The 23,433-nt window shown below is 39.1% G+C and overlaps 1 protein-coding gene across 1 annotated transcript; it reads right to left on the bottom strand.

Moving 5' to 3' along the window:
- Positions 1-306: 306 nt before the first annotated feature.
- On the bottom strand, positions 307-22,128 carry LOC134751294 (uncharacterized). The gene is made up of 15 exons (XM_063686679.1): positions 22,018-22,128; positions 20,767-21,294; positions 18,722-18,807; positions 17,126-17,300; positions 14,639-14,790; positions 13,481-13,578; positions 12,209-12,360; positions 10,698-10,819; positions 9,115-9,252; positions 8,272-8,418; positions 6,576-6,709; positions 5,103-5,171; positions 3,470-3,573; positions 2,762-2,881; positions 307-374 (listed from the first exon to the last, which is right to left on the bottom strand). The coding sequence occupies exons 1-15, from the start codon at positions 22,049-22,051 to the stop codon at positions 307-309; spliced, it is 2,127 nt and encodes a 708-aa protein (XP_063542749.1). The 5' UTR covers positions 22,052-22,128.
- Positions 22,129-23,433: the final 1,305 nt, after the last annotated feature.

The following is a 23,433-nucleotide window of genomic DNA, read 5'->3' as shown; positions in this document are numbered from 1 at the left end:
CTTGCACTGCGTGTGCTCAAAATCGTTGCACACTTATCTTGGTCTTACTTTATGACTACTGCATGCATGCATGTAGCGTGTGTTGACCTTTGTCTCAGCACGAAGGGAATCGCAAGTAGGAAATAAAACAATATTATTGCTTAGGTATTAATAAATGATATTTATTTTATAACACAATTATAAAGGGTCACAATTCTTTTCGTTGTCTTGTTTTCGACGACTGTCACCCATCTATCTATCTATCAAATTCAATGATCATTTCGGACCATATCGGACATCACGGTAGTAGCGAGGTTAAAGAAAGTTTCAGTAGATCTGTATAACGTCGGGTGCTGATTTGGTGGTCTCGGAGCTTAAAGGGCGCCCATCGGCTTCTGTTGAGGATACACATATGTAGGTAACAGGGATGTTGCGGATGCCGATTTTTTGACATCCGCGGATGCGGATTTTTAAAGGCTCACATCCGCGGATGCGGATGTCGAGATTAGGCACATAAAAAACATCTAACATTACACTAGTAATTTTTATTTACAAAAAAAACACAAAACTTAGTATTTGAACAAGAATATAGGTGCCCCACAATCGCATTAGTATACTAAAGTCCAAATAAAACAAATTATTCACTTCTTATCGCTGTCCGTCATAGGCTAAAGTGAATCACAAAAACAAAACGAGATTCCTATTGGCTAATGACGAAATTACCTAGCACTTACGCCGCCGCTAATACGTTCCTGTACCTATCTGTTCCACATCCGCATCCGCATTAGGCTCCGCATCGATTTTATGCGGATGCTGATACGGATGCGGATGTTGAAAATAATGCGGAAGTTCCGCGGTTGCGGATGCGGATGCGAATATTCGCAACATCCCTGGTAGGTAAAAGGTGCTTTGAGGTAACTGAGGCGGGATCTTTGTTTTTGCTTCGGCTCATGGGAGCCTGATGGGGTCCGCTTGATAACTAATCCCAAGAATTGACGTAGGCACTAGTTTTTACGAAACCGACTGCCATCTGAGCTTGCAACTCTGAGGGGAAACTACTTTATTGGGATTAGTCCGGTTTCCTCACGTTTTCCTTTACCGAAAAGCAACTTGTAAATATCAAATGATAATTCGTACATAAGTTCCCAAAAACTCATTGGTACGTCCCGGGGTTTGAACCCGCGACCTCCGGATTGAAAGTCGCACGCTCTTACCGCGTACTACGTAGGCGAACAACACGCAAACGCGAAGCGATGCGGCGCGGGGTGAATCATTCGTTTGATACCTACATAGTCCGACGTGGGCGATCTCGTTGCGAGAACGCGAACGCTGTGGGCCTGGGCGGCGCGCCGCTTCGCTTCACGTTCGCGAGTTGTTCGCTTACGTAAGACGCAGCGTAAATGAGAGACGGCACACCGCCTGCGCGGGGGGAGCCACTCGAGACCGAAAAATTGTAAAATCGTTGCCTGCCTCCCTATCGCTCTTGCATATTCGAGTGGCCGAGAGGCAGATAACGTTCTTCGATGTTGGCGGTAGACCCTCTGTCTCTGGTTAGACTACTCACGTGAACTGGTGTCTTGGGCTATAGCCTGGTTTAGGAGTTCCACGGTGAGGCGAGAGGTGTGGGTGGGGGGAGCCACTCCAGACAGAAAAATTGTAAAATCGTTACCTGCCTCTCTATCGCTCTTGCGTATTCGAATGACCGAGAGGCAGATAACGTTCTTCGATGTTGGCGGTAGACCCTCTGTCTCTGGTTAGACTACTCACGTGAACTGGTGTCTTGGTGTATAGCCTGGTTTAGGAGTTCCTCGGTGAGGCGAGAGGTGTGGGTGGGGGGAGCCACTCCAGACATAAAAATTGTAAATTCGTTACCTGCCTCTCTATCGCTCTTGCGTATTCGAGTGGTCGAGAGGCAGATAACGTTCTTCGATGTTGGCGGTAGACCCTCTGTCTCTGGTTAGACTACTCACGTGAACTGGTGTCTTGGGCTATAGCCTGGTTTAGGAGTTCCACGGTGAGGCGAGAGGTGTGGGTGGGGGGAGCCACTCCAGACCGAAAAATTGTAAAATCGTTGCCTGCCTCCCTATCGCTCTTGCATATTCGAGTGGCCGAGGGCAGATAACGTTCTTCGATGTTGGCGGTAGACCCTCTGTCTCTGGTTAGACTACTCACGTGAACTGGTGTCTTGGGCTATAGCCTGGTTTAGGAGTTCCACGGTGAGGCGAGAGGTGTGGGTGGGGGGAGCCACTCCAGACAGAAAAATTGTAAAATCGTTACCTGCCTCTCTATCGCTCTTGCGTATTCGAATGACCGAGAGGCAGATAACGTTCTTCGATGTTGGCGGTAGACCCTCTGTCTCTGGTTAGACTACTCACGTGAACTGGTGTCTTGGTGTATAGCCTGGTTTAGGAGTTCCTCGGTGAGGCGAGAGGTGTGGGTGGGGGGAGCCACTCCAGACATAAAAATTGTAAATTCGTTACCTGCCTCTCTATCGCTCTTGCGTATTCGAGTGGTCGAGAGGCAGATAACGTTCTTCGATGTTGGCGGTAGACCCTCTGTCTCTGGTTAGACTACTCACGTGAACTGGAGTCTTGGGCTATAGCCTGGTTTAGGAGTTCCTCGGTGAGGCGAGAGGTGTAGGTGGGGGGAGCCACTCCAGACCGAAAAATTGTAAAATCGTTACTTGCCTCCCTATCGCTCTTGCATATTTGAGTGGACGAGACGCAGATAACGTTCTTCGATGTAGGCTGTAGAACCTCTGTCTCTGGTTAGAGCTACTCACGTGAACTTGAGTCTTGGGCTGTAGCCTGGCGTAGGAGTTCCACTGTGAGACGGGGGGTGGGGTTGGGGGGAGCCACTCCGGACAGTACACGGCTTCTGGAGCTTGATTTTGACCCTGGAGCTGTCAAGAAAGGAAGGAAATAAAAAAATTCTTGTGAACTAGAGAAGGTTACATGAGGGCAAACTTGTTAAACCCTTCGGGCTAATAATTAATGTCATTAACGGGTCTAACTGGATTAAATTTCATTATTTGACCTTTTATCCGACGTTCAGAATCAGAATCAGAATTGTTTATTGCACTTATATAAAGAAGTTCTTAAAAACTACTTAATACAGTTCCACATGAACCCTGTTATGGCAATATACTTACTTAACACTTATGAGATAACATGCATCATAGGCATAAGCCAATTCCTAAGAACTAGTGTATGATTTATATAACGGTCAATCTTGTAACCTTTTTTCAAACTTATCTGTGCCGGTAACTTATTCGTCCATATTATCGTTAAAAATAGAATGTTAACCAAGGGATGAAAGACACTCATTTCTGCCGAGGTACTTTGGCGCTCGAACGCAGCGAGAGCGCCAATAATCCGAGGCAGAAATGATGCCTTTCACACAGCTCTTTCGATAGGAGAAGTATGGGACAAATTTTTAGCTACTCTAAAATGTCTAACATCTCTCCTACTATATTTGGAACACATCTCACCATTAGTTGTAGGAAGTACAGGAGCCATTTGGAACAGACTGTCTCTGGTCTGACACCCCGCGTCTTGAATCTCTTGTACGTGTGTTGATAAACTGCCCTTTTCCCTAAAAAATACAATTGGGTCAAAAACATATTATGTTAACGCCTCGTCTTTGTTCGGGCATCTTCGGGAGCCGTCGCCGACGCAATGCATGGTGCGGGGCGCGGGGCAGCGGGGCCGGCATCGGCCATTCTCTCAGCAATCTTGCGACGGACGGTCGAGCCCGTCCGCTTACAGTGATAACTTAACACCTCTGTATCACAAAGTTTATTATACGTGAATGTATTGGACTATGAGTGTCATTTAACTCACCTCATCCACGACCCCAAGATCTTCTCGTCCACCCATGTAGGGGTGGACATATTACATTATTTTAAACCGGGTCACTCACGTATTATTTAGTGGAACAGCTAGACATGTTTCGGTCCAATTTACGAGGACCGTCTTCACGTACGTAACACGTACGTAACTACACGTACGTACGTAATACGTGAGTGACCCGGTTCAAAATAATTTAATATGTTTGAGTCTCACGGGAGTTTTATAGTTAAAATTGGGTCAAAACGTTGGGAAACCTGCGGGCTTAGCACGGTAGCATTTTTATCGCCTGTCACCATGCCTGTCACGTTCTAACAAGTATGTAAGTGCGAAAGTGACAGGCATAGTGACAGGTGATAAAAATGCTACCGTGCTAACCTGGCGTCTTTTCTGTATACATTTTAACCATTTAAATACATTTAACTTAAGACTATTAAGAAGTAACAGCTATTAAAAGAAGTAGGTTTTAACATGACTATTAGGATAAAAATTGGCTTAAATAGTAAATTACGATACGAGTGCGAAAAATAGGAAATCCACAACGAGTGACGATTAATTTAAACACGACCGAAGGGAGTGTTTTGAATCGACACGAGTTGCGAATTACCTATTCGCACATGTATCGTACAACGTTTTACAGTACATATGGTCCTTTAAATTTTCGTCATAGTTGCGTAATGTGCTAATTATCGCACTAGTGCGGTAAAGTAGCACCATATGTAATGTAATAGCTATTTATGCAAAAAGTGCGGAAAGTGCATGATTTCCGACGAGTGGAATTTTATTTACGAGCGAGCAAAGCGAGCGAGTGTATAAAGGAATACGAGTCGGAAATCATCTTTACGCACGTGTATCATACAATGTTTTACTATGCATTGTGCGAGTAAAAAAAAAACATATAATGGCAAATAAGTTTTATTATTAAAAAATTGAGAACAAAAAGCACTAGTGCGGAAAAATGCTCTTTTCCGCACTAGTGCGAGTAAGTAGCACCATATGTACTGTAACAATAAAAATTGAAAACAAAAAGCACTAGTGCGGAAAAGTAATATTTTCCGCATGATATGGCTCCGTAGGAAACGCACTTTTCGAGCACATGCATTGTAAAGTCTATTTATTTTATGATGTCACTCACAGTTACAAAGTTTTAACAACACAGCTTAGAAGGTAATTGTTTTCGTAGTGCCAGTGCCAATCCTTGGCATTAGGTTATCGAGCGGACCCCAAGCTCCCCAAGTGAGCCCCAAAAATGCGCGAACAACGGAAGATGATTACCTCAATAACTCTTCGTTCCAGACAAGGTCCCTCGTGGGTCTACTCTTGTGCCTGCTGTCTTTCGTCGGGCTAAACAGAGATGTGTGTAAGTGCCATTTTCAACCAAAAGGGTACTTATTGTCGCTTGTCAGTAAGGCGCTATTTCTTATAATCAACCTTATCGACAAGCGACAATGTGGTACCTTTTGATTGAAAACGTCACATATTATGACATTTAATTTTCTGTAATATTTTTGTAATAAAATACGTCACAAAAATATACGAGAAAAAACTAAAGTAATTGACGCTCTCGAGCACTCACTAAGACTCAAATGGCAGCAGGTCACATCGCGAGGATGCCAGATGAAAAATGGACAAAACGAGTAACTACTTGGAAGGGACCAAGTGGGAAACGAGGAGCTGGGCGTCCCCGCGCCCGCTGGGCAGACGATTTAGAGAGAGTGTCGAGCAACTGGCTCACAGATGCACAAGACCGAGAACGGTGGAAGAGGTTGGAGGAGGCCTATACCCGGAAGGGGTCCTAACACTTTACTAGATTAGTAACAAATAGTATTTAGTTTAGAAATAATTTGTATATTTAAGTGGTTAAGGAATAAAAAGGCTTTTTATTTTTATTTATTATTTATTAATATTTTTGTATTCGTGTATACATTGAATTGTTTTGTTATTGTACTTACGGGGGTTTTCAGAAAAAATGGTACCATTTACTTTTTTTTGAGAAACCATCAACTTTTGGGTTATTTAGACTGAATCACGAGTACTATTGAATAAGATAAAAAAGTGTCAACAGTTTGTAATACAAATTTTGGGTATCAGTTTTGTAACGGTCCATATAAAAAGTATCGGGAACGCGTGGAGGTATCGAGATGAGATTAAAACCATATACTCAGGTCTACAGTCCCTTGAAGCTGTGAAAAACCGGCCAAGTGCGAGTCAGACTCGCGCACCGAGGGTTCCGTACTTTTTAGTATTTGTTGTTATAGCGGCAACATAAATACATCATCTGTGAAAATTTCAACTGTCTAGCTATCACGGACCATGAGATACAGCCTGGTGACAGACAGAAGACGGACAAACGGACAGCGGAGTCTTAGTAATAGGGTCCCGTTTTTACCCTTTGGGTACGGAACCCTAAAAAAAGATACGGCCGTTTATGCCGCAAAAAACGTATATTTCGACACTCTCAAGAGAATCAAAATTTACAGGGTACTTCCCGTTCACCTAGAATGTTATGTTACACTACGTACAGTCGAAGGCAAAAATATCGATCCAGACAAATGGCTCAAAAATATGTGAACACGACTTTATTGTCTAAGGTAAGATGTAAGAGCGTACACATATTTTTGAAACTGGGAATGTATGACCTTGACTGTACAGGGAACAATCAGAAAACTATATATTTTAAAAATAAAATAAAAAGAGTTAAAGGTTTACGGGACCCTCGGTGGGCGAGTCCGATTCGTACTTGTTTACCTCAATAACTCTTCGTTCCAATCGAGGTTCCTCGTGGGTCTCTTGTGCTTGGTGTCTTGCACAAAGGGCTGACTCTCAGGCCAGCAGTCATCGTCGACGCGCATGCGTAGAAGATCCGACTCCATACTGGTGGACTAAAAGAAATAGATATAAGAAATGGGTACCCGTTTTTGAAGAGATATTTTGGAATAAGTTTTTCTACAAGCTTTTATCGCTGACTGTACTTTTTTTCCACAGGCAACTAATACTCATCGAGAGAATTCTAAAAACCCCAAACACAATAAACTCTTTATTTACACACAAAATATATACAGTGGTACTACGTAAACGAAATTAATAACTAGCTTAAATCTAAAATAGGCCCTTGAGTCATTGTATCAAGGATGCTGGCGGATTAACAAATTAGGTAAATTTAGATAAACACAATTAGGTTGCGTTGTTTTATCACAGAGTTCCCATGACTACCTCCTGTCTTCATCATCAGATCAGCTCGATGGTACCATATATTGCATTGTCACCCAACTTACATGCGTATGCAAATTTTCAGCTTTATCGGGAACCGCATTTTTTCTTCATCTAAGGATTCCATTACATAGTTACATACAGGTCGACCTGATAAAAGCGTGTTAAAAATTCACTACCGGAAAAGATCCGAACTTAGCCGTGAAGCAAAAAGGAAGGAATGGAAATCTATCGATCGATTCTTAATCGATATAAGAATGTCCCGACATATGTCGACGCGGAATCGGCAAAAGCCGATAGAAAAGACCTCTATGTCTAAAGAGCTAAAGAGGCGTCGGCGCGTCGGCAGGCGTCGGCCGATGCGAGCCGAGCCGAATGACGACTTTTTCGCTCTTATTGCGAAGACATAAGGGTTTTATACAGTACATATAGTGCTACTTTCTCGCACTAGTGCGTAAAAAAAGTTTAAAAGGCCATATGTACTGTAAAACGTTGTACGATAATCATAATCATAATCATTTTATTCAACGACAACACGTGCGAAAAGGTAATTCACAACTCGTCTCGATTTAAAACACTCCCTGCGGTCGTGTTTTAATTTATCGTCACTAATTTCGTATTTCCTCTTTTCCGCACTTGTATCGTAAATAACTATTTCGATCGGCTTTTGCCGATTCCGCGTCGACATATATGTAGGGAGACCCTGAATCTATATCTGAAAAAACCTGCCAAGTGCGTGTCGGACTCGCGCACGAAGGGTTCCGCATCATTACCCAAAAAAAGGCAAAAAATCACGTTTGTTGTATGGGAGCCCCACTTAAATATTTATTTTATTCTGTTTTTAGTATTTGTTGTTATAGCGGCAACAGAAATACATCATCTGTGAAAATTTCAACTGTCTAGCTATCACGGTTCATGAGATACAGCCTGGTGATAGACAGACAGACGGACGGACAGACGGACAGACGGACAGACGGACAGACGGACAGACAGCGGAGTCTTAGTAATAGGGTCCCGTTTTTAGCCTTTGCGGAACCCTAAAAATGAAATGTAAAGCCTGATATGATCATTGTCAAGAGGGCGCTGTTATTGTGCATGTATAGGATGACAGTTCAGTATAGTAAAAAATTAGTTCCAGTGAAATTCCGCAACATAGCGCGTGATCATACATTCCTGGTCAGCCTTTAGAAATATATAATGTTGAAATAAAAACAAAATCCAGTGACATAAGTACCCTCTGTTGTTGCGTATGTCTGTTCATCTCGTTGGCGTGGTTTTGATGGTCAAGACTAGGGCTTTCCCTGCATCTGCTGCGTTTCGGGTCAAGCGTGAGCTGACTCGCAGCCTTTTTTAGGTCATCATGGATCTGCGCCTTGTACTCCTGATATAAATAAATGTAAAGGTGAAGTAAGGCCAACGTAACGTGATAAAAATGTACGAATAAGTTTTTGGTAATAATTTCATTTTTGGTACAAACTTTTATCGCTGACTGTACTTTTCTTTCCACAGGCAATTAATACTCAATATCAAGGCAACAGGTACCATTACGCAAAAAACGGCAAAAAAATCACGTTTGTTGTATGACTTGTATGGGAGCCCATACAATGTTTATTTTATTTTGTTTTTAGTATTTGTTGTTATAGCGGCAACAGCAATACATTATCTGTGAAAATTTCAACTGTCTAGCTATCACGGATTATGATACAGCCTGGTGACAGACAGACAGACGGCCAGACGGACAGACGGATAGACGGACAGCGGAGTCTTAGTAATAGGGTCCCGTTTTTACCCTTTGGGTACGGAACCCTAAAAATTAGGTAAGTATCTCAGTAGTACAAAAGACATCAACGCGTGCATAACATATCAAAATAGTCGCGCGTTGGTGTCTTTTACATTGGACGGCGGCGCCACGTGATTGGTCAATTTCATTATAGTTGACTAAACCGTTTCAAAATGAATATTATAGTTGAGTTGGGAGCCCATACATGAAAATTACAAAATTACAGTTTGGTATACGAAATCTTAATTCAACCATTAAAGTCGACGAGTAGAAAAATAAATATTTAAGAACACTCACATTGATTAGCTTCTGGTCGTTGTATAATTTTCGGATGCACTTGAAAAGGAACACGGCGACCATCCCGGATAGGATGAGCGAGAACACGATAAGGATGTTTCGGGTGTCCTTGTCTCGCACCAGCGACTGCGCCTCGCCCTGTATACATGATTTTAAGGGGCAAAATTTAATTACATACATGTAGGGAATTGAATTTATCAATCGTCAATGCTTTTCCGATACCCTATTTCGCTGCAAGTTTTGTTTGTAAAAATATATTTTTCTCAAACTTGCAGTGAAATGTTGACATGACTTACTTCAAATTAGGTCCGGAAATATTACGTATTTGGTGCTATGAGTGAAAATGATATGTAAAGGAACTTCATACAGCCTTACACATCTAAGCCTGTAAAGCAACCTTCTTTTGTTTTTAGCACTGGTTGGTCACCGACACCTTCTCGTAACTCATGAAGGCCTGATACTTGCTCCGCTCTAAATTCAAATTTTAGACAGTTTTTTTCTCGATTTTGGCCACCGTAGCATATGGATATTTTTCATTGCAAGTTTGAGAAAAGCAGTATACCTACCTACAAATCTCGGACGAGAAACGGGGTTGCCGGTCGCGTATCCTTATATTTTATATATCTACTTACCCTTACTTAATAGTAGCATAGAGTAACTTATACTAGAGCGGTACTGTCATAGTAAATTTTGTAACCCCAGTAAATTCACTGCCATCTGTCGACACACTTTAAAACTAAAAATGAAGATTTATAAAAATACGATAAAATGTATTTAAATATGGATAATTGAATTTTTCATTTGCATTAATTATTTTTATGATTTAGACCCATGTTCTTTCACTGATATGCGTTAAAATTGTTAAATAACAAACGAAACCGTCAACGCCATCTATACGACTGTAGGCCAAAACTAGTAGCGCCCTCTGAACTAGAATCAAATTTTCTTGATTTTCGAGGCACGTTTTTTCCTTAGACTGTATCCATCTCTTACGGAGTTATATCTATCTTTGATAGTAGTAATGTACTATTTTACAAACTATGGGGTGTCCGACTGTCCGTGGGCGACGGAAATATTTGCCACCAAGCGATTCGTCCGCTTATTTGCTTCCAATATTATTAAAAAATCGGCCAAGTGCGAGTCGGACTCGTCCACCGAGGGTTCCGTACTTTTTAGTATTTGTTGTTATAGCGGCAACAGATATACGTCATCTGTGAAAATTTCAACTGTCTAGCTATCACGGTTCATGAGATACAGCCTGCTGACAGGCAGACGGACAGACGGAGTCTTAGTAATAGGGCCCCGTTTTTACCCTTTGGGTACGGAACCCTAAAAAACGTACCCGCACCTTAAAGTAAACCGCAGCCAAATAACACTAGACCCTATACCTATAATGTGGTGTTGTTATCCTGTCGGTGAGTAAGGTTGCCAGAGCTCAACGAGGGAGCGGAGTATTAGGGTCGGCAACGCGCATGTAACCTCTGGAGTTGCAGGCATCCATAGGCTAAGGAGACTGCTTAATTACCATCACGCGTCCCGTATGCTTGTTTGCCACCGACGTAGTATAAAAAAGTAAAGCATACCTTGCACTCCATAGGGTCTTCATCATTTTTAAGCCTGCAATGCGCAATTTCATCACATCTCAACGATATATCGATGCATGTACTGTCTTTGCAGTCAAACTCATTGTCCGCGTCGCATAAATCTGTAGACATACACATATAAACGGGTTCCCCTCATCTGGCAGAATATTATTTGTCAGAAATACCATAGAGTAACTTATACTAGAGCGGTACTGTCATAGTAAATTTTGTAACCCCAGTAAATTCACTGCCATCTGTCGACACACTTTAAAACTAAAAATAAATATTTATAAAAATACGATAAAATGTATTTAAATATGGATAAATGATTTTTTTTATTTGCTTTAATTATTTTTATGATTTTGACCCATGTTCTTTCACTGATATACGTTAAAATTATAAATAACAAACGAAACCGTCAACGCCCTCTATACGAGTGTAGGCCAAAACTAGTGGCGCCCTCTGATCGAGAATCAAATTTTCGTGAATTTCGAGGCACGTTTTTTCCTTAGACTGTATCCATCTATTACGGAGTTATATCTATCTTTGGAAATACACTTCGCATAACACGTATCGCAGAAAACTTTTAGTCGAATGATATTTTCGCATAAATATATACTTGCCATAACAGTAATTTCGCATAATAATAATAATAAAATACTTTATTGTGCACTACAAAGAAAAATACATGTTACAAACAAAGACAGGGCATAAGTGAGTAGGTAACAACAGGCGGACTTATCGCTAAAAAGCGATCTCTTCCAGACAACCTTCAGATAGCGATTCAGTGGCTAGAAATAAGTTAATGGGCAGTGCAAAATAACAAAGGTGTAAAATATTCATTTGGCAGAATTTTCTGTTTTCTGGGTTTTCTGCCAAATAATATTATGCAAAAAGAAACTCTGCAAAGTAATATTACGCGAAAAGCAGTATGTGAAAGGTAATTCTGCCAAACGATATTTCTGCAAAGTAACATTATGCAATACAAAAATATGTCAAAAAACTTTCTGCAACACAATAGGGAACCCATATAAATTGAAACAGATGTCGTATACTAGGTATTTGAAATATTATTATTAACGTTTAGAACCGGCACAGATAACCAAAATTTTGCGCTATAGATGCGGAGCGTGAATCTCGCGAATTTTTCGGCGCTTACGACGTGAAAATTTCAACTGTCTAGCTATCACGGTTCATGATACAGCCTGGTGAAAGACAAACAGACAGACAGACAAACAGACAGACAATAAAGGACAGACGGACAGTGGAGTCTTAGTAATAGGGTGCCGTTTTTACCCTTTGGGTACGGAAACCTAAAAAGATGTTGATGTCAACTTTAGCTAGTCTTTCTACCTACGAGACCACGGAGAGAATGCCGTCCTCGAAACGTCGGAGGTAATTTCACAGCGTAGCTACACGCGAAAGTCCTTAAATTTAATAATAATGTATGAAAATCGTGAAAGTTTAAATCAGTGTGATTGTTTTGGTTAGGCCTGCGTGCGGGTACTTACCGGCGGTCCGAAATTGCGTGTATATAGTACTGAAATTGGACCTCCTGTCGATAGTAAATAGCCGAATGTACATGATGTTGGCGGGGCCAGGGGTTTTCTTTCCCTCTTCGGTCCAAAGCGACTTGGCTACTGAGCTACAGTACTCCCCTAACCTGTAAATCAGTGTCGAAAATGGTTGTACCTTGTTTTGCAGAAAATTAAAGTTTTGAATGATTCACGGGTAGTTTCACTAGACTTATATTGACCGAAATAATACAAAAGGTAATTACGGTCTATATCCCGGTCAATATAAGTCTTGCAGAAAACTGTTTCATAGAATTCAATGTTTCGCAGAATTTTCATTTCATACAAAACATATTTTTTCACAAAGGGTCGCAGTTCCAACCTAACCTAACCTACTTTACTGTTAGACTTAATGGGTTCTACACAATGACCTTTTAGCCTTACCTAAAAAGTTAACGGTTTTTGAAAAAAAAAAGTTTCTATGAAATGAAAATTCTGCGAAACATTACATTCTAAGAAACAATTTTCTGTGAAAGAAGCGGACACCTACTTTTTGATCAAAGGTTTTATCGCCTACTGTACTTTCTTTAAACGCAGTCATAAACATCTGGTACAAAACATATCTTGCTGTAAACATTCTATTCGGTGGTCATTGTTACTTCCTAGACATAAAAAAGATAAGATAAGATAAGATAAGATAAGATAAGATAAGATAAGATACATTTATTGATAAAATTGTACAAATTTTACACGTCAATTCAGCCATACTATAATATACAATGTCAATCATATAATTATAATAAATTTATACTACATTACAATATACAATTTGTGTTCGTAGTTCTATTGATAAAGTTCATTATTACAATTATTATATTTATTTTCTATTCGTTATTACAATTATTATATCTATATCTCAGTTTTTTATCTAATGTCAGGGCTTATTACACTTCCTTGAAATAAATTCATTCACACTGTAGCAACACAGGTCAAGCAACATTTTTTTAATCTTATTGTAAAATACTTTATCGCTCGCCGAGGTAATTATGTCACTAGGTAGGGTATTATAGATCTTGACACCTAGGACAGCGAGTGACTTTCGAGCTTTAGCGAGTCTGCGGTGCTATAAAAAAACTAATATAAGGTGTACACTTTTATGATGGTGGCTGTTTATGATACGATACAGCTTAGACGCATCGTAATGCATTTGGCGAGCTCGAGAGATAGTAATTAAATCCTTAAAATATGTTAACATCGAATGTTACTTACAAATGTTCGAAGTTTGGTTTTGCGCCAAAAATTTGCACCGTGTTTTTGGTACAATTGTTCGGATTTGCTAATTGGAACTTTGTGATGTTCAGATATATCTGAAAAATACAATAAAGTGTTAAAACAATGTAAATAAAATTTCCTATTTAAAAATAGTACGTAGTTTACATTTTCTGTAAAGAAAAATGTGAAACAGCGTTAAAAACTGAGGGAAAGAGGACAAAGATATTCTAATCTTCCAGACCAGAGGAGAAACTAGGCTAAGATAGGATCACTTCAGGCTATCTACTAGTAAAACAAGTTATATTTGTATAGGTTAGAGCACGCGCTGATTTGATTAAGATAATGTCTGTACCGCCGTAGATTAGAGATGTAGATGATTTAATAAATCAGTCTAAGTCTACCCGTCAACGGTCGCTTTTACTCACCCAACTATGTTCCTCTAAAGCAGGGGTCGGCAACCTTTTAGCAGCCAAGGGCCACATAGTAGTTAACGAAATTGACGCGGGCCGCACTTTGTTAATATTTATGACTTTATCAGGTATTGTCGTTTGCCAAAATTATATACAAAATAGCCAAGGAGGCTCGCGGGCCGCAAGTGAGAGGTTCACGGGCCGCCTGTTGCCGACCCCTGCTCTAAAGTAAGTATATTTTTCTCAAAATAATTTAAAAGCATAAAAAATTGCCTTAAATTTTTACATGGAAGCTACCTAATAATAATATTATTAGTTAGGTATAGTATGAATTTTCTCAAATGATTTTTACGCCTAAGACGCTAATCAGCCTAATCTGTTAAACAAAAGCCATTGTTTCTTCTATGTGAGCGGTGGGCTACCATGTGGAGCGCGTGCCAAAGCAACAATGTCGTTTAAAAAGCGGCTGTATCATGGTGGTTTTAAGGTTTAAATCTACCATATTGTCCTACATTACCAAAACATGTTACATGTACACAGATTTGAACCTTAAACCACCACGATACAGCCGCTTTTTAAACAACGTTGTTGCTTTGGCACGCGCTCAACACGGTAGCCCACCGCTCGCAGAAAAGAAACAATGGCTTTTGTTTAACAGATCAGGGTCTTAGGCATAAAAATCATTTGAGAAAATTCATACTATATTGTTATGGTTGAGCTTCAGAGTATTTATATAGATATGTACCTGAGTGCCTGGCTCGGCCTCTATCTTCCACTGAACGTCGAGTGGGCCAGGTGTCGCTGCTCGACATTTCTGGAGGTCAGAACTGGTGCTGGTACCGTCAATGTTGCCGCTGTTTCCACTTTTAGTTATGTAACAGGATGAGTCTATTGCTCCTGTTGAACAACAGTTGAGTGTCTTTTCAAAAGGGCTTATTTCTCTATGAAATCCATACAAAAATAAACAATTTTACCCTACTCATAGAGTAACTTATACTAGAGCGGTACTGTCATAGTAAATTTTGTAACCCCAGAAAATTCACTGCCATCTGTCGACACACTTTAAAACTAAAAATGAAGATTTATAAAAATACGATAATATGTATTTAAATATGGATAAATGTTTTTTTTTATTTGCATTAATTATTTTTATGATTTTGACCCATGTTCTTTTACTGATATGCGTTAAAATTGTTAAATAACAAACGAAACCGTCAACGCTATCTATACGACAGTTGGCCAAAGCTAGTAGCGCCCTCTGAACGAGAATCAAATTTTCTTGATTTTCGAGGCACGTTTTTTCCTTAGACTGTATCCATCTATTACGGAGTATTTAATTATCTTTGCCCTACTTAAACTTTATTACTCCTCAGTTGAGCAATTTTGGGAAATTAGTGAATGGTTTAACTTAGAAAGAAGGGTAGATTATTGCAAATATGTACTAAACTGTATGTGGAAAGAATGAGTGAAAGAAGACAAACAAATAGTGTATAAAGGAGAATTAGAAGCGGGGGTCTTAGGGGTTAGACCTCGGCGGACTTTCTCTGATCAGATCGGGGAAATCCTGAAGAAAGGCCAGGTCAAGAGCACCCTAAACCGGCGAGCGTGTTCATAGAATGTTATGAAAGTGAAGCGAAGCCAGAGGTATGTCAGGATCGTAGCAAGTGGAAATCTGTGGAAGAGGCGCGGCGGGCCCACGGCGTTCGCGTTCGCAACGAGATCGCCCACGTAGGACACTTCTATAGGTATCAAAGGATTGATTCACCCCGCGCCGCATCGCTTCGCTTCGCGTTCGTGTGATCTTCGCCTACGTAGTACCATACAGTAACTTATACTAGAGCGGTACTGTCATAGTAAATTTTGTAACCCCAGTAAATTCACTGCCATCTGTCGACACACTTTAAAACTAAAAATGAATATTTATAAAAATACGATATAATGTATTTAAATATGGATAAATGATTTTTTTTATTTGCATTCATTATTTTTATGATTTTGACCCATGTTCTTTTACTGATATGCGTTAAAATTGTTAAATAACAAACGAAACCGTCAACGCCCTCTATACGAGAGTAGGCCAAAACTAGTGGCGCCCTCTGATCGAGAATCAAATTTTCTTGATTTTAGAGGCACGTTTTTTCCTTAGACTGTATCCATCTATTACGGAGTTATATTTATCTTTGGTAGTACGCTGCGTTAGTATGCTACTCATAGGGCATAGATCCCAGTTAGGATGCTACTTCTCTTCTTCTTTTCCTATCTTGTAACTCGCTATAGGTATATGTTGAATAAATAAATCTTTGAATCTTTTTCTTAAATCAAACATCAAATATTTATTCAGCAAATAGGCCAAGGGGGCACTTTTACATTTTGTTGCCAATTTGTTGACACTATAATGGAATAATTGAATAAACTGACAATATAACATTCTAATTTGCTATAATTATAAAATTATTTCTTGACGATAATTCACCAATTCAATGTTATATATTTACTACGAATTGATTATTATTATATTTCCACTGAAAGTACCAATTTAAACATATCTTGTTTTATATAAATTAACTTTTTAGCTTTAACTAGTTTTTAAGACATTGCTACGCCCTTGCAGGGTGACCATGTACCAAATCTCTATGTAACACCTTTTATAACCATGGTTTTTGCATTAAATAAATAAATAAAAATACATGTCAATTGTTACAAACAATAAAATTAACCCAAAATTACAAAAAACAATTACATAAATATAAATGTCAAATTACACAAAAAATATACAAGCAACAGAAGTACTAAAATTGTTTAGAGATGTAAAAGTCTCTAGGTGTCAGAGATAAAATGTATATAATAATAAAAAAGATCATCAAATTATCCAGAGATGTAAAGTCTCCAAGACTTGAATTAATCGCACTTAAACTATCGTGAGACATATTTCAAAATATTTATCAGTACGGTTTTTACTCAGTATTATTTTTAGTCGCTTTTGGCGACATGTTTCGGATTCTTTGGGAATCCATCCTCAGGCACGAGTGTCCGCGGCGGTTGTACGACACAACACGACGACAGTGCACGACGTACAACCGCCGCGGACACTCGTGCCTGAGGATGGATTCCCAAAGAATCCGAAACATGTCGCCAAAAGCGACTAAAAATAATAGTGAGTAAAAACCGTACTGATAAATATTTTGAAGACTTGAATTGTTATATAATTAATAAAAAGACAAGATAGACTTACGACTGCCGATCTTCGGTAGGAAGTTAACCTCTATGGTGAAGCCAGCGTACTCTATAATGTCGTCCGACTTAAACTTCAGCCATAAATAAGGCCCGGTGGAGGTAACTTGGGGGGGAAAGTCTTTCCCACAATACCTGTATTCTGGGCGTGCGTAGCCGAATTTGCCGTTGCGGATCTAGAAGGATAAAGGTATATGAGGCTGGGTTCGATCTTAAAACAAGTTTTTGAAATAAAAATCATTTTTTACATTAGCTCGCTTGCGCTCGGGACCTTGGCGTGTCAGTGACTACATATACTATTATACTCTTTGTCAGTGACCAAAGAGGATATAATAAGATAGAGTACAGTACCGACTGTCATAGTAAATTTTGTAACCACTGTAAATTCACTGTCATCTATCGACATACTTTAAAACTAAAAATGAAGATTTATAAAAATACGTTTAAATGTATTTAAATATAGATAAATGATTTTTTTATTTGCATTAATTATTTTTATATGATTTTGACCCATGTGCCATAACGGATATGCGTTAAAATTATAAATTACAAACGAAACGGTCAACGCCCTCTATACGAGAGTAGGCCAAAGCTAGTGGCGCCATCTGATCGAGAATCAAATTTTCGTGATTTTCGAGGCACGTTTTTTCCTTAGACTGTATCCATCTATTACGGAGTTATATCTTTCTTTGTCAGTGACATTTTTAAAGCTATGGATGGTATAGAAAGGATGTCAATCTCTTATGGCAGAATTGTTGCAAAAGTGACTAGCTTTCAGCTGTAAATAATAGTTCCTAATCTCTCCGGTGGCGCTAGTTAGGCTCTGAGACCAAAGAGTATCGTAATATATAGGAGAATATGACATGAACCATAGAGGTATAATAATGTAGAGATGAAATGGGGGAGGGGTAGCAAATAACCCGACCAAATTACATAGGTTGTTTTTTTGTATGTTGTCAGGAATCTTAAAACGTGTTTTTAATTTTGTCGCATTGCGTATGTTCTGTCCCACACGGTCGCACATCTATATAAAATACTAGGTGTAAGGTACTTCAGTGTATGGTGGCGCCGCCGATTTACTGTTTTTATGGTCACTTTTTGATACATGAAGATGGACTTCCGGTTCGAGCGCCATCTTGATAGTTAGCATCGTGATTAATTACTTTGTTTTTTGCTCATTAATATTGTTTAAAGTGTAATATCGATAGCTTATTATACAGTAAACTAATGTGGTAGTGTGCAGTGAATGGAGAATTAATTTTGAAGCGCATTTAACCACCATCTTGGAGTCAACGGCCGGTAGTCCACGTGCTTCTTGTAAAGTCTAGCTATCGATTTACAAGAGCTAACAAATCACCGTACACTGTCTTGTACAACCGTACAATTTTTGTCGTTTTTAAACCTCTTAATACCTTGATACTGGCGAAATAGTCCCACTGGGCTGAAGCCATAATTTTAAAAGAAGAAGAAGAAGATACATGAAGATGAATTTACTTACCTCTATCTTCCATAATTAGCTCGTTTGCGCTCGGGACCTTGGCGTGTCAGTGACATTTTTGTTTATAACGTAAAGGGTTTAATGTAGTCTAACGCTTACCTCTAAATAATCATTTACACATTCAGCACTATATTCTATCTCGAACACGTCCACGAAAGTTAACTCTATGACCTGCCCTTCCTCCGCTGGAACAAGAGAAACGTATAAAACAATCCGACAAGCTTTTTCGTTAAAAAGGTTAAGGCCGTTCCATCGGTTTGCCACTGTCACTGTCATATTTCGCAAGAAAGAACGGGAAAGATCATGCGCGCCAAGTGTCAATTATGATCGAATTTTGTCGTATTTTATTTATTTTAAAAACGTTACCCTACAATATCGAAATTCGAAAGCTATAAAATTACTATTTAAGTTAAGATTGTTTTTTCTTCTTTTTTTGTTTATAGTATCACATAATAAATAACCGAGTAAAGTTTGATTAAAAGTCCGAGTTAGAGGTTACTTTGGAAATTAATTATATCGAGCGAAGTGTCGTAATTCGTGTATCGGAAGCTATGTAATTAAAGATAATATAATCAAGAACTACATATATTTCTTTCACGTCTACAAATATTAACGCCTCTTAGAAAAACATGATCATATAAGGAGATTTTTCGCCTTCTGGCTCAGGGAACCGTGTTAAGACGAAAGTGGACGACCGCCCCTTTCCATACAAACGTCCCCATTACACTGGTTTAAACTTTCACGATTTTTACCTTTACTTACATCCATGATTTTTACTCATTATTATTCACAACGACGGGACTTAATCGCGTAAAATAAGTTTAACAAAAACAACCAAGACTAAGCAAACAAGACCAAGTGCGGGTAGTTCGAAAAACTCGCGCGCCTAGAAGATGTTGATGTCAACTTGAGCCAGTCTTCTCCGAGACCACGGGGACAACGCCGTCCTCGAAACGTCGGAGGTGAATTTAAAACTTATTTTACGCGATTAAGTCCCGTCGTTGTGAATAATAAACGTCCCCATTTTCCTCTCTGGATTAACATTATTGGAAATATTTTGACACAATTTGCTAGAGTTAGACAGTGCAAGTGTTATTTATACGTCATAATTTTTTAGAAGTTTGACGTTTAAAATAACACTTGCACTGCGAATGCTATCAATTCCCCCTGCCCCTTCGTTAGATTTTTTTCGATTTTTTAGTGTTCCGTACCCAAAGGGTAAAAACGGGACCCTATTACTAAGACTCCGCTGTCTGTCTGTCCGTCTGTCACCAGGCTGTATCTCATCAACCGTGATAGCGAGACAGTTTTTACACAGATGATGTATTTCTGTTGCCGCTATAACAACAAACACTAAAAACAGAATAAAATAAATATTTGAGTGGGGCTCCCATACAACAAACGTGATTTTTTTACCGTTTCTTGCGTAATGGTACGTAACCCATCGTGCGCGAGTCCGACTCGCACTTGGCCGGTTTTTTTTACTTTTAGAATTAGAAGCATTTAAACATTTGTATGGTATTTGTTTTTCGCTCCTCTTATCAAAAAAAAAAAATACACTGTTAAATGTCCATCGATGGAGCTTATGTCTTTTGTAATAAGCTCCACTGATGTACAGTTAGACGTGTTGTTGTTTGTACAGTCGCCATCAGATATATCGGAGCGGCCGAGGTGCTCAAAAATATCTGAACACGCACCTAGCGCCTTGACAATGAGGCCTAACGCGTATGAATTCGCCGCTAGGGGCGCTAGTGTGGATGGTGGGCTTCGCAAAGTTCTAAATGTAAAATGTCACTTGTCACTTCAATGACTGACAGCTGTTCTTTAGTATTTTGGACCACCATCAACAGAGGCGCGAACTGGTGAGCAAAAAAACGATAGCCCTCATAGAGGCGTGTTTGCATGCGATCGAATGCTGATAGCGACCCTGCGGCACCCCATCTAAGGCGGATTCGGCACTCGTTGGTTTTAGACGGTAGTCCTCTGGTTAGTCCGTCATTCCTCCTGGTTCCCCCGGACCAGGTGGCATGCGTAAACGCATTTCCCCAACGTTAAAAAAAAAAGAGGCGTGTTTAGAATTTGTGAGCACCTTGGACGCTCCGATATATCTGATGGCGGCTGTACATCGACTGGCACAATCTCACCTTCTATAGTAGTAAAACACGTGGTGTTGCTCGTGTAAGTGCCTTCTCCGGGCTTATTTTCTTGGTCTTTTACGTTCTTCGGGTGCATTAGATACTTCTTTCCAGTTTCAAACGTAAATGGCTGGCATCGAGGATCTTCATTTGTCTCTCTTTTACTTCTAGCATTTGTATTGTATTGTCTTTTTCTTATCTCTCTACGTTTAGAATGTATATTTCCATGATTAGTGTTATCATTTTCGTATACATTTGATTGTTTTAGATTTGTCCCTTGTACATCAGGTTCGTACAATTCGTCAGGAACAAGACTATGATCATTTTCGTTTTGTTCATTAAAATGCCTCATACCATATGATTGCTTATGTTTATCTTTAGTATAACTTGTTTTTACTTTATCAGTATATTTAAAATTATTATATAAATGTGCTAATTTAGTATTCTCTCCATGTAGCTCATCTTTTTGTAGCTCATCAGGAATAATATCGCGAGCATATTTAGTGGTTTTCGATGTTGTGCCAAAAATGGAACAGGCTGTAATAGAATAATATTTATAAATTATTTCAAACTTTTTATTCTTACCTTGTTTACTGAATACCTAAGTAAATGAGACACCGCCTGCCGTGTTGTCCGGAACTCTTTGCAATAGCTAGGTCTTATTTTCCACCCAAACTTAAACCATAGACCAGTACTCTATCCATATTCTCTACAATAGCTTCCAATGCCTGCTGAAACCGGTTCACAGGTATCTATTGATGTACTCGTGAATGGGTTCCAGCAGGCGTTCTACATGACATCAAATCTCTCCAAACGGCCTCTACGTGTTGGATCTATATCCCCACGCACGCATTATAAATGACCTGGCTCGAAAGACCCGAGAGTTTTAAAACGGAGATACACATAATAATAATAATAGCGAAGAGTCTCGATCAACATCTTGAGAGACTCGCTAGGTGGTTGGATCAAAGGTCAGATGCAGAAGGCGGTGATCTTGGACACGGCGCGGATAGTCCGCCGGTTCCTCTCTCTGCGGCCCTGACCACCGGCAGCTTGGGCCCTGCCCCGCTGCTGGTGGCACCCTAGGTTAGGTTTTTTATAATGTGTTTTATATTTAACTTTTATATACATATTGTAAAAATCCTAACCTAAGAAGGAAAATAAATAGAGAATAATAAATTCATTTATTTCGACCAACTTATTTAGGATCATATTACATTATAAAATTACATAAAATTAAGATTAAGATTAATGACTTACCAAGTGCCAAAAACGTCAAAGCTAAAGGAGTCATTGATTTATTGTCTGAAATAATCTTCCAAAAGTTTCCTTCGTTTACATTGGTGATATTATAGCGTAATGCATTACCACTTAGTCCACTTAGTCAATCTCTTTACAATTGATTTTGCAATTTTGTTTTTCACGTTTACTTTTTGTTGTTTCTTGCATGCATTTCATTTACTTTCGTTGGGTTCTTGAAACCTGTAACAAGCAAAATACAATTAATGTAAATAAATGTAAAAAACCGGCCAAGTGCGAGTTGGACTTCCGGTTCCGTACTTTTTAGTATTTGTTGTTATAGCGGCAACAGATATACATCATCTGTGAAAATTTCAACTGTCTAGCTATCACGGTTCATGAGATACAGCCTGGTGACACCGACAGACGGACAGACGGACAGCGGAGTCTTAGTAATAGGGTCCCGTTTTTACCCTTTGAGTACGGAACCCTAAAAATATCATAGATTACTTTTCTGAAAAAAAAAAGCGATGGTGGCCTAAAATAGTGGTAATGAGTACTTTATTTACCGACGTTTCGAAACAGGTTTCACTGGTCGTGGTCGCGGCTAACCAACCAGTCGTACCAATGAGTTTTTCGGAAGTTTTTGTACGAAATATCATTTCATTCAAAATATGTGTAAACTAGCCATACTAACAGAAGAATATCACCATGTTACTAAACTAAAAGAACACAAAAGATGTACAAAACTAAGAAGTCTACAGAACCAAAACAAATATTGTATACCCAAATATAACAACATATATGGCACTAGGATGTACACATATATATTACCTAAAATATTGAATGATCTGCCAGAAGTTGTTTGTGCTAAATATTTAAATGGTAAACATATAAAAAATGTCGTTAAAATGCACTTATTAAAAACTAACGACACAAGCTATGTATACTAAGAATCATATTTATGATAAGATATAGGATATAATATTGTTTTTCTTTATGTTATTCTCGAACTCCCCATCGGCACACAAACCTTCATAAGGTTTTGCCTACGATGGGTCTTGTAATAATCTAAAAAACTGTAATTTGTTTCCTTATTCAATAAATTAAAAAAAATATATATATATATATATATATATATATCAGTCGCTTTTCGGTGAAGGAAAACATTGTAAGGAAACCGGGCTAATCCCATGGGTCATAGTTATGGGTGCCTTTCATCCCTTGGTTAACAATTTACTATTTATTGGTGTTATTAAACATTATACATACTCAAGATTCTGTGAGTATATGACATCTATTTCAGTTAAAAACAGAACTAATGGTACAAAACAGGATAATTGTTTAGTAAATTGGGAGTTGGAAGGGCAGACCTCGGCGGACTTTCTCTGATCAGATCGGGGAAATCCTGAAGAAAGGCCAGGTCAAGAGCACCCT

Source organism: Cydia strobilella, chromosome 21, assembly GCF_947568885.1.
Source record: "Cydia strobilella chromosome 21, ilCydStro3.1, whole genome shotgun sequence".
Taxonomy (NCBI): domain Eukaryota; kingdom Metazoa; phylum Arthropoda; class Insecta; order Lepidoptera; family Tortricidae; genus Cydia; species Cydia strobilella.
Note: the sequence above shows the minus strand (reverse complement) of the source record. Positions and strands in the feature narration are given on the sequence as shown.

Excerpts from the sequence above, each read along its gene's own strand:
- LOC134751294 (XM_063686679.1), bottom strand. The coding sequence starts at position 22,051 with ATGACTCCTTTAGCTTTGACGTTTTTGGCACTTG. Across the intron at positions 12,361-13,480 it reads AAACCAAACTTCGAACATTT|GTTAGGGGAGTACTGTAGCT; the intron begins GTAAGTAACATT and ends ACTGATTTACAG. Across the intron at positions 6,710-8,271 it reads GACATACGCAACAACAGAGG|TCCACCAGTATGGAGTCGGA; the intron begins GTACTTATGTCA and ends TATTTCTTTTAG.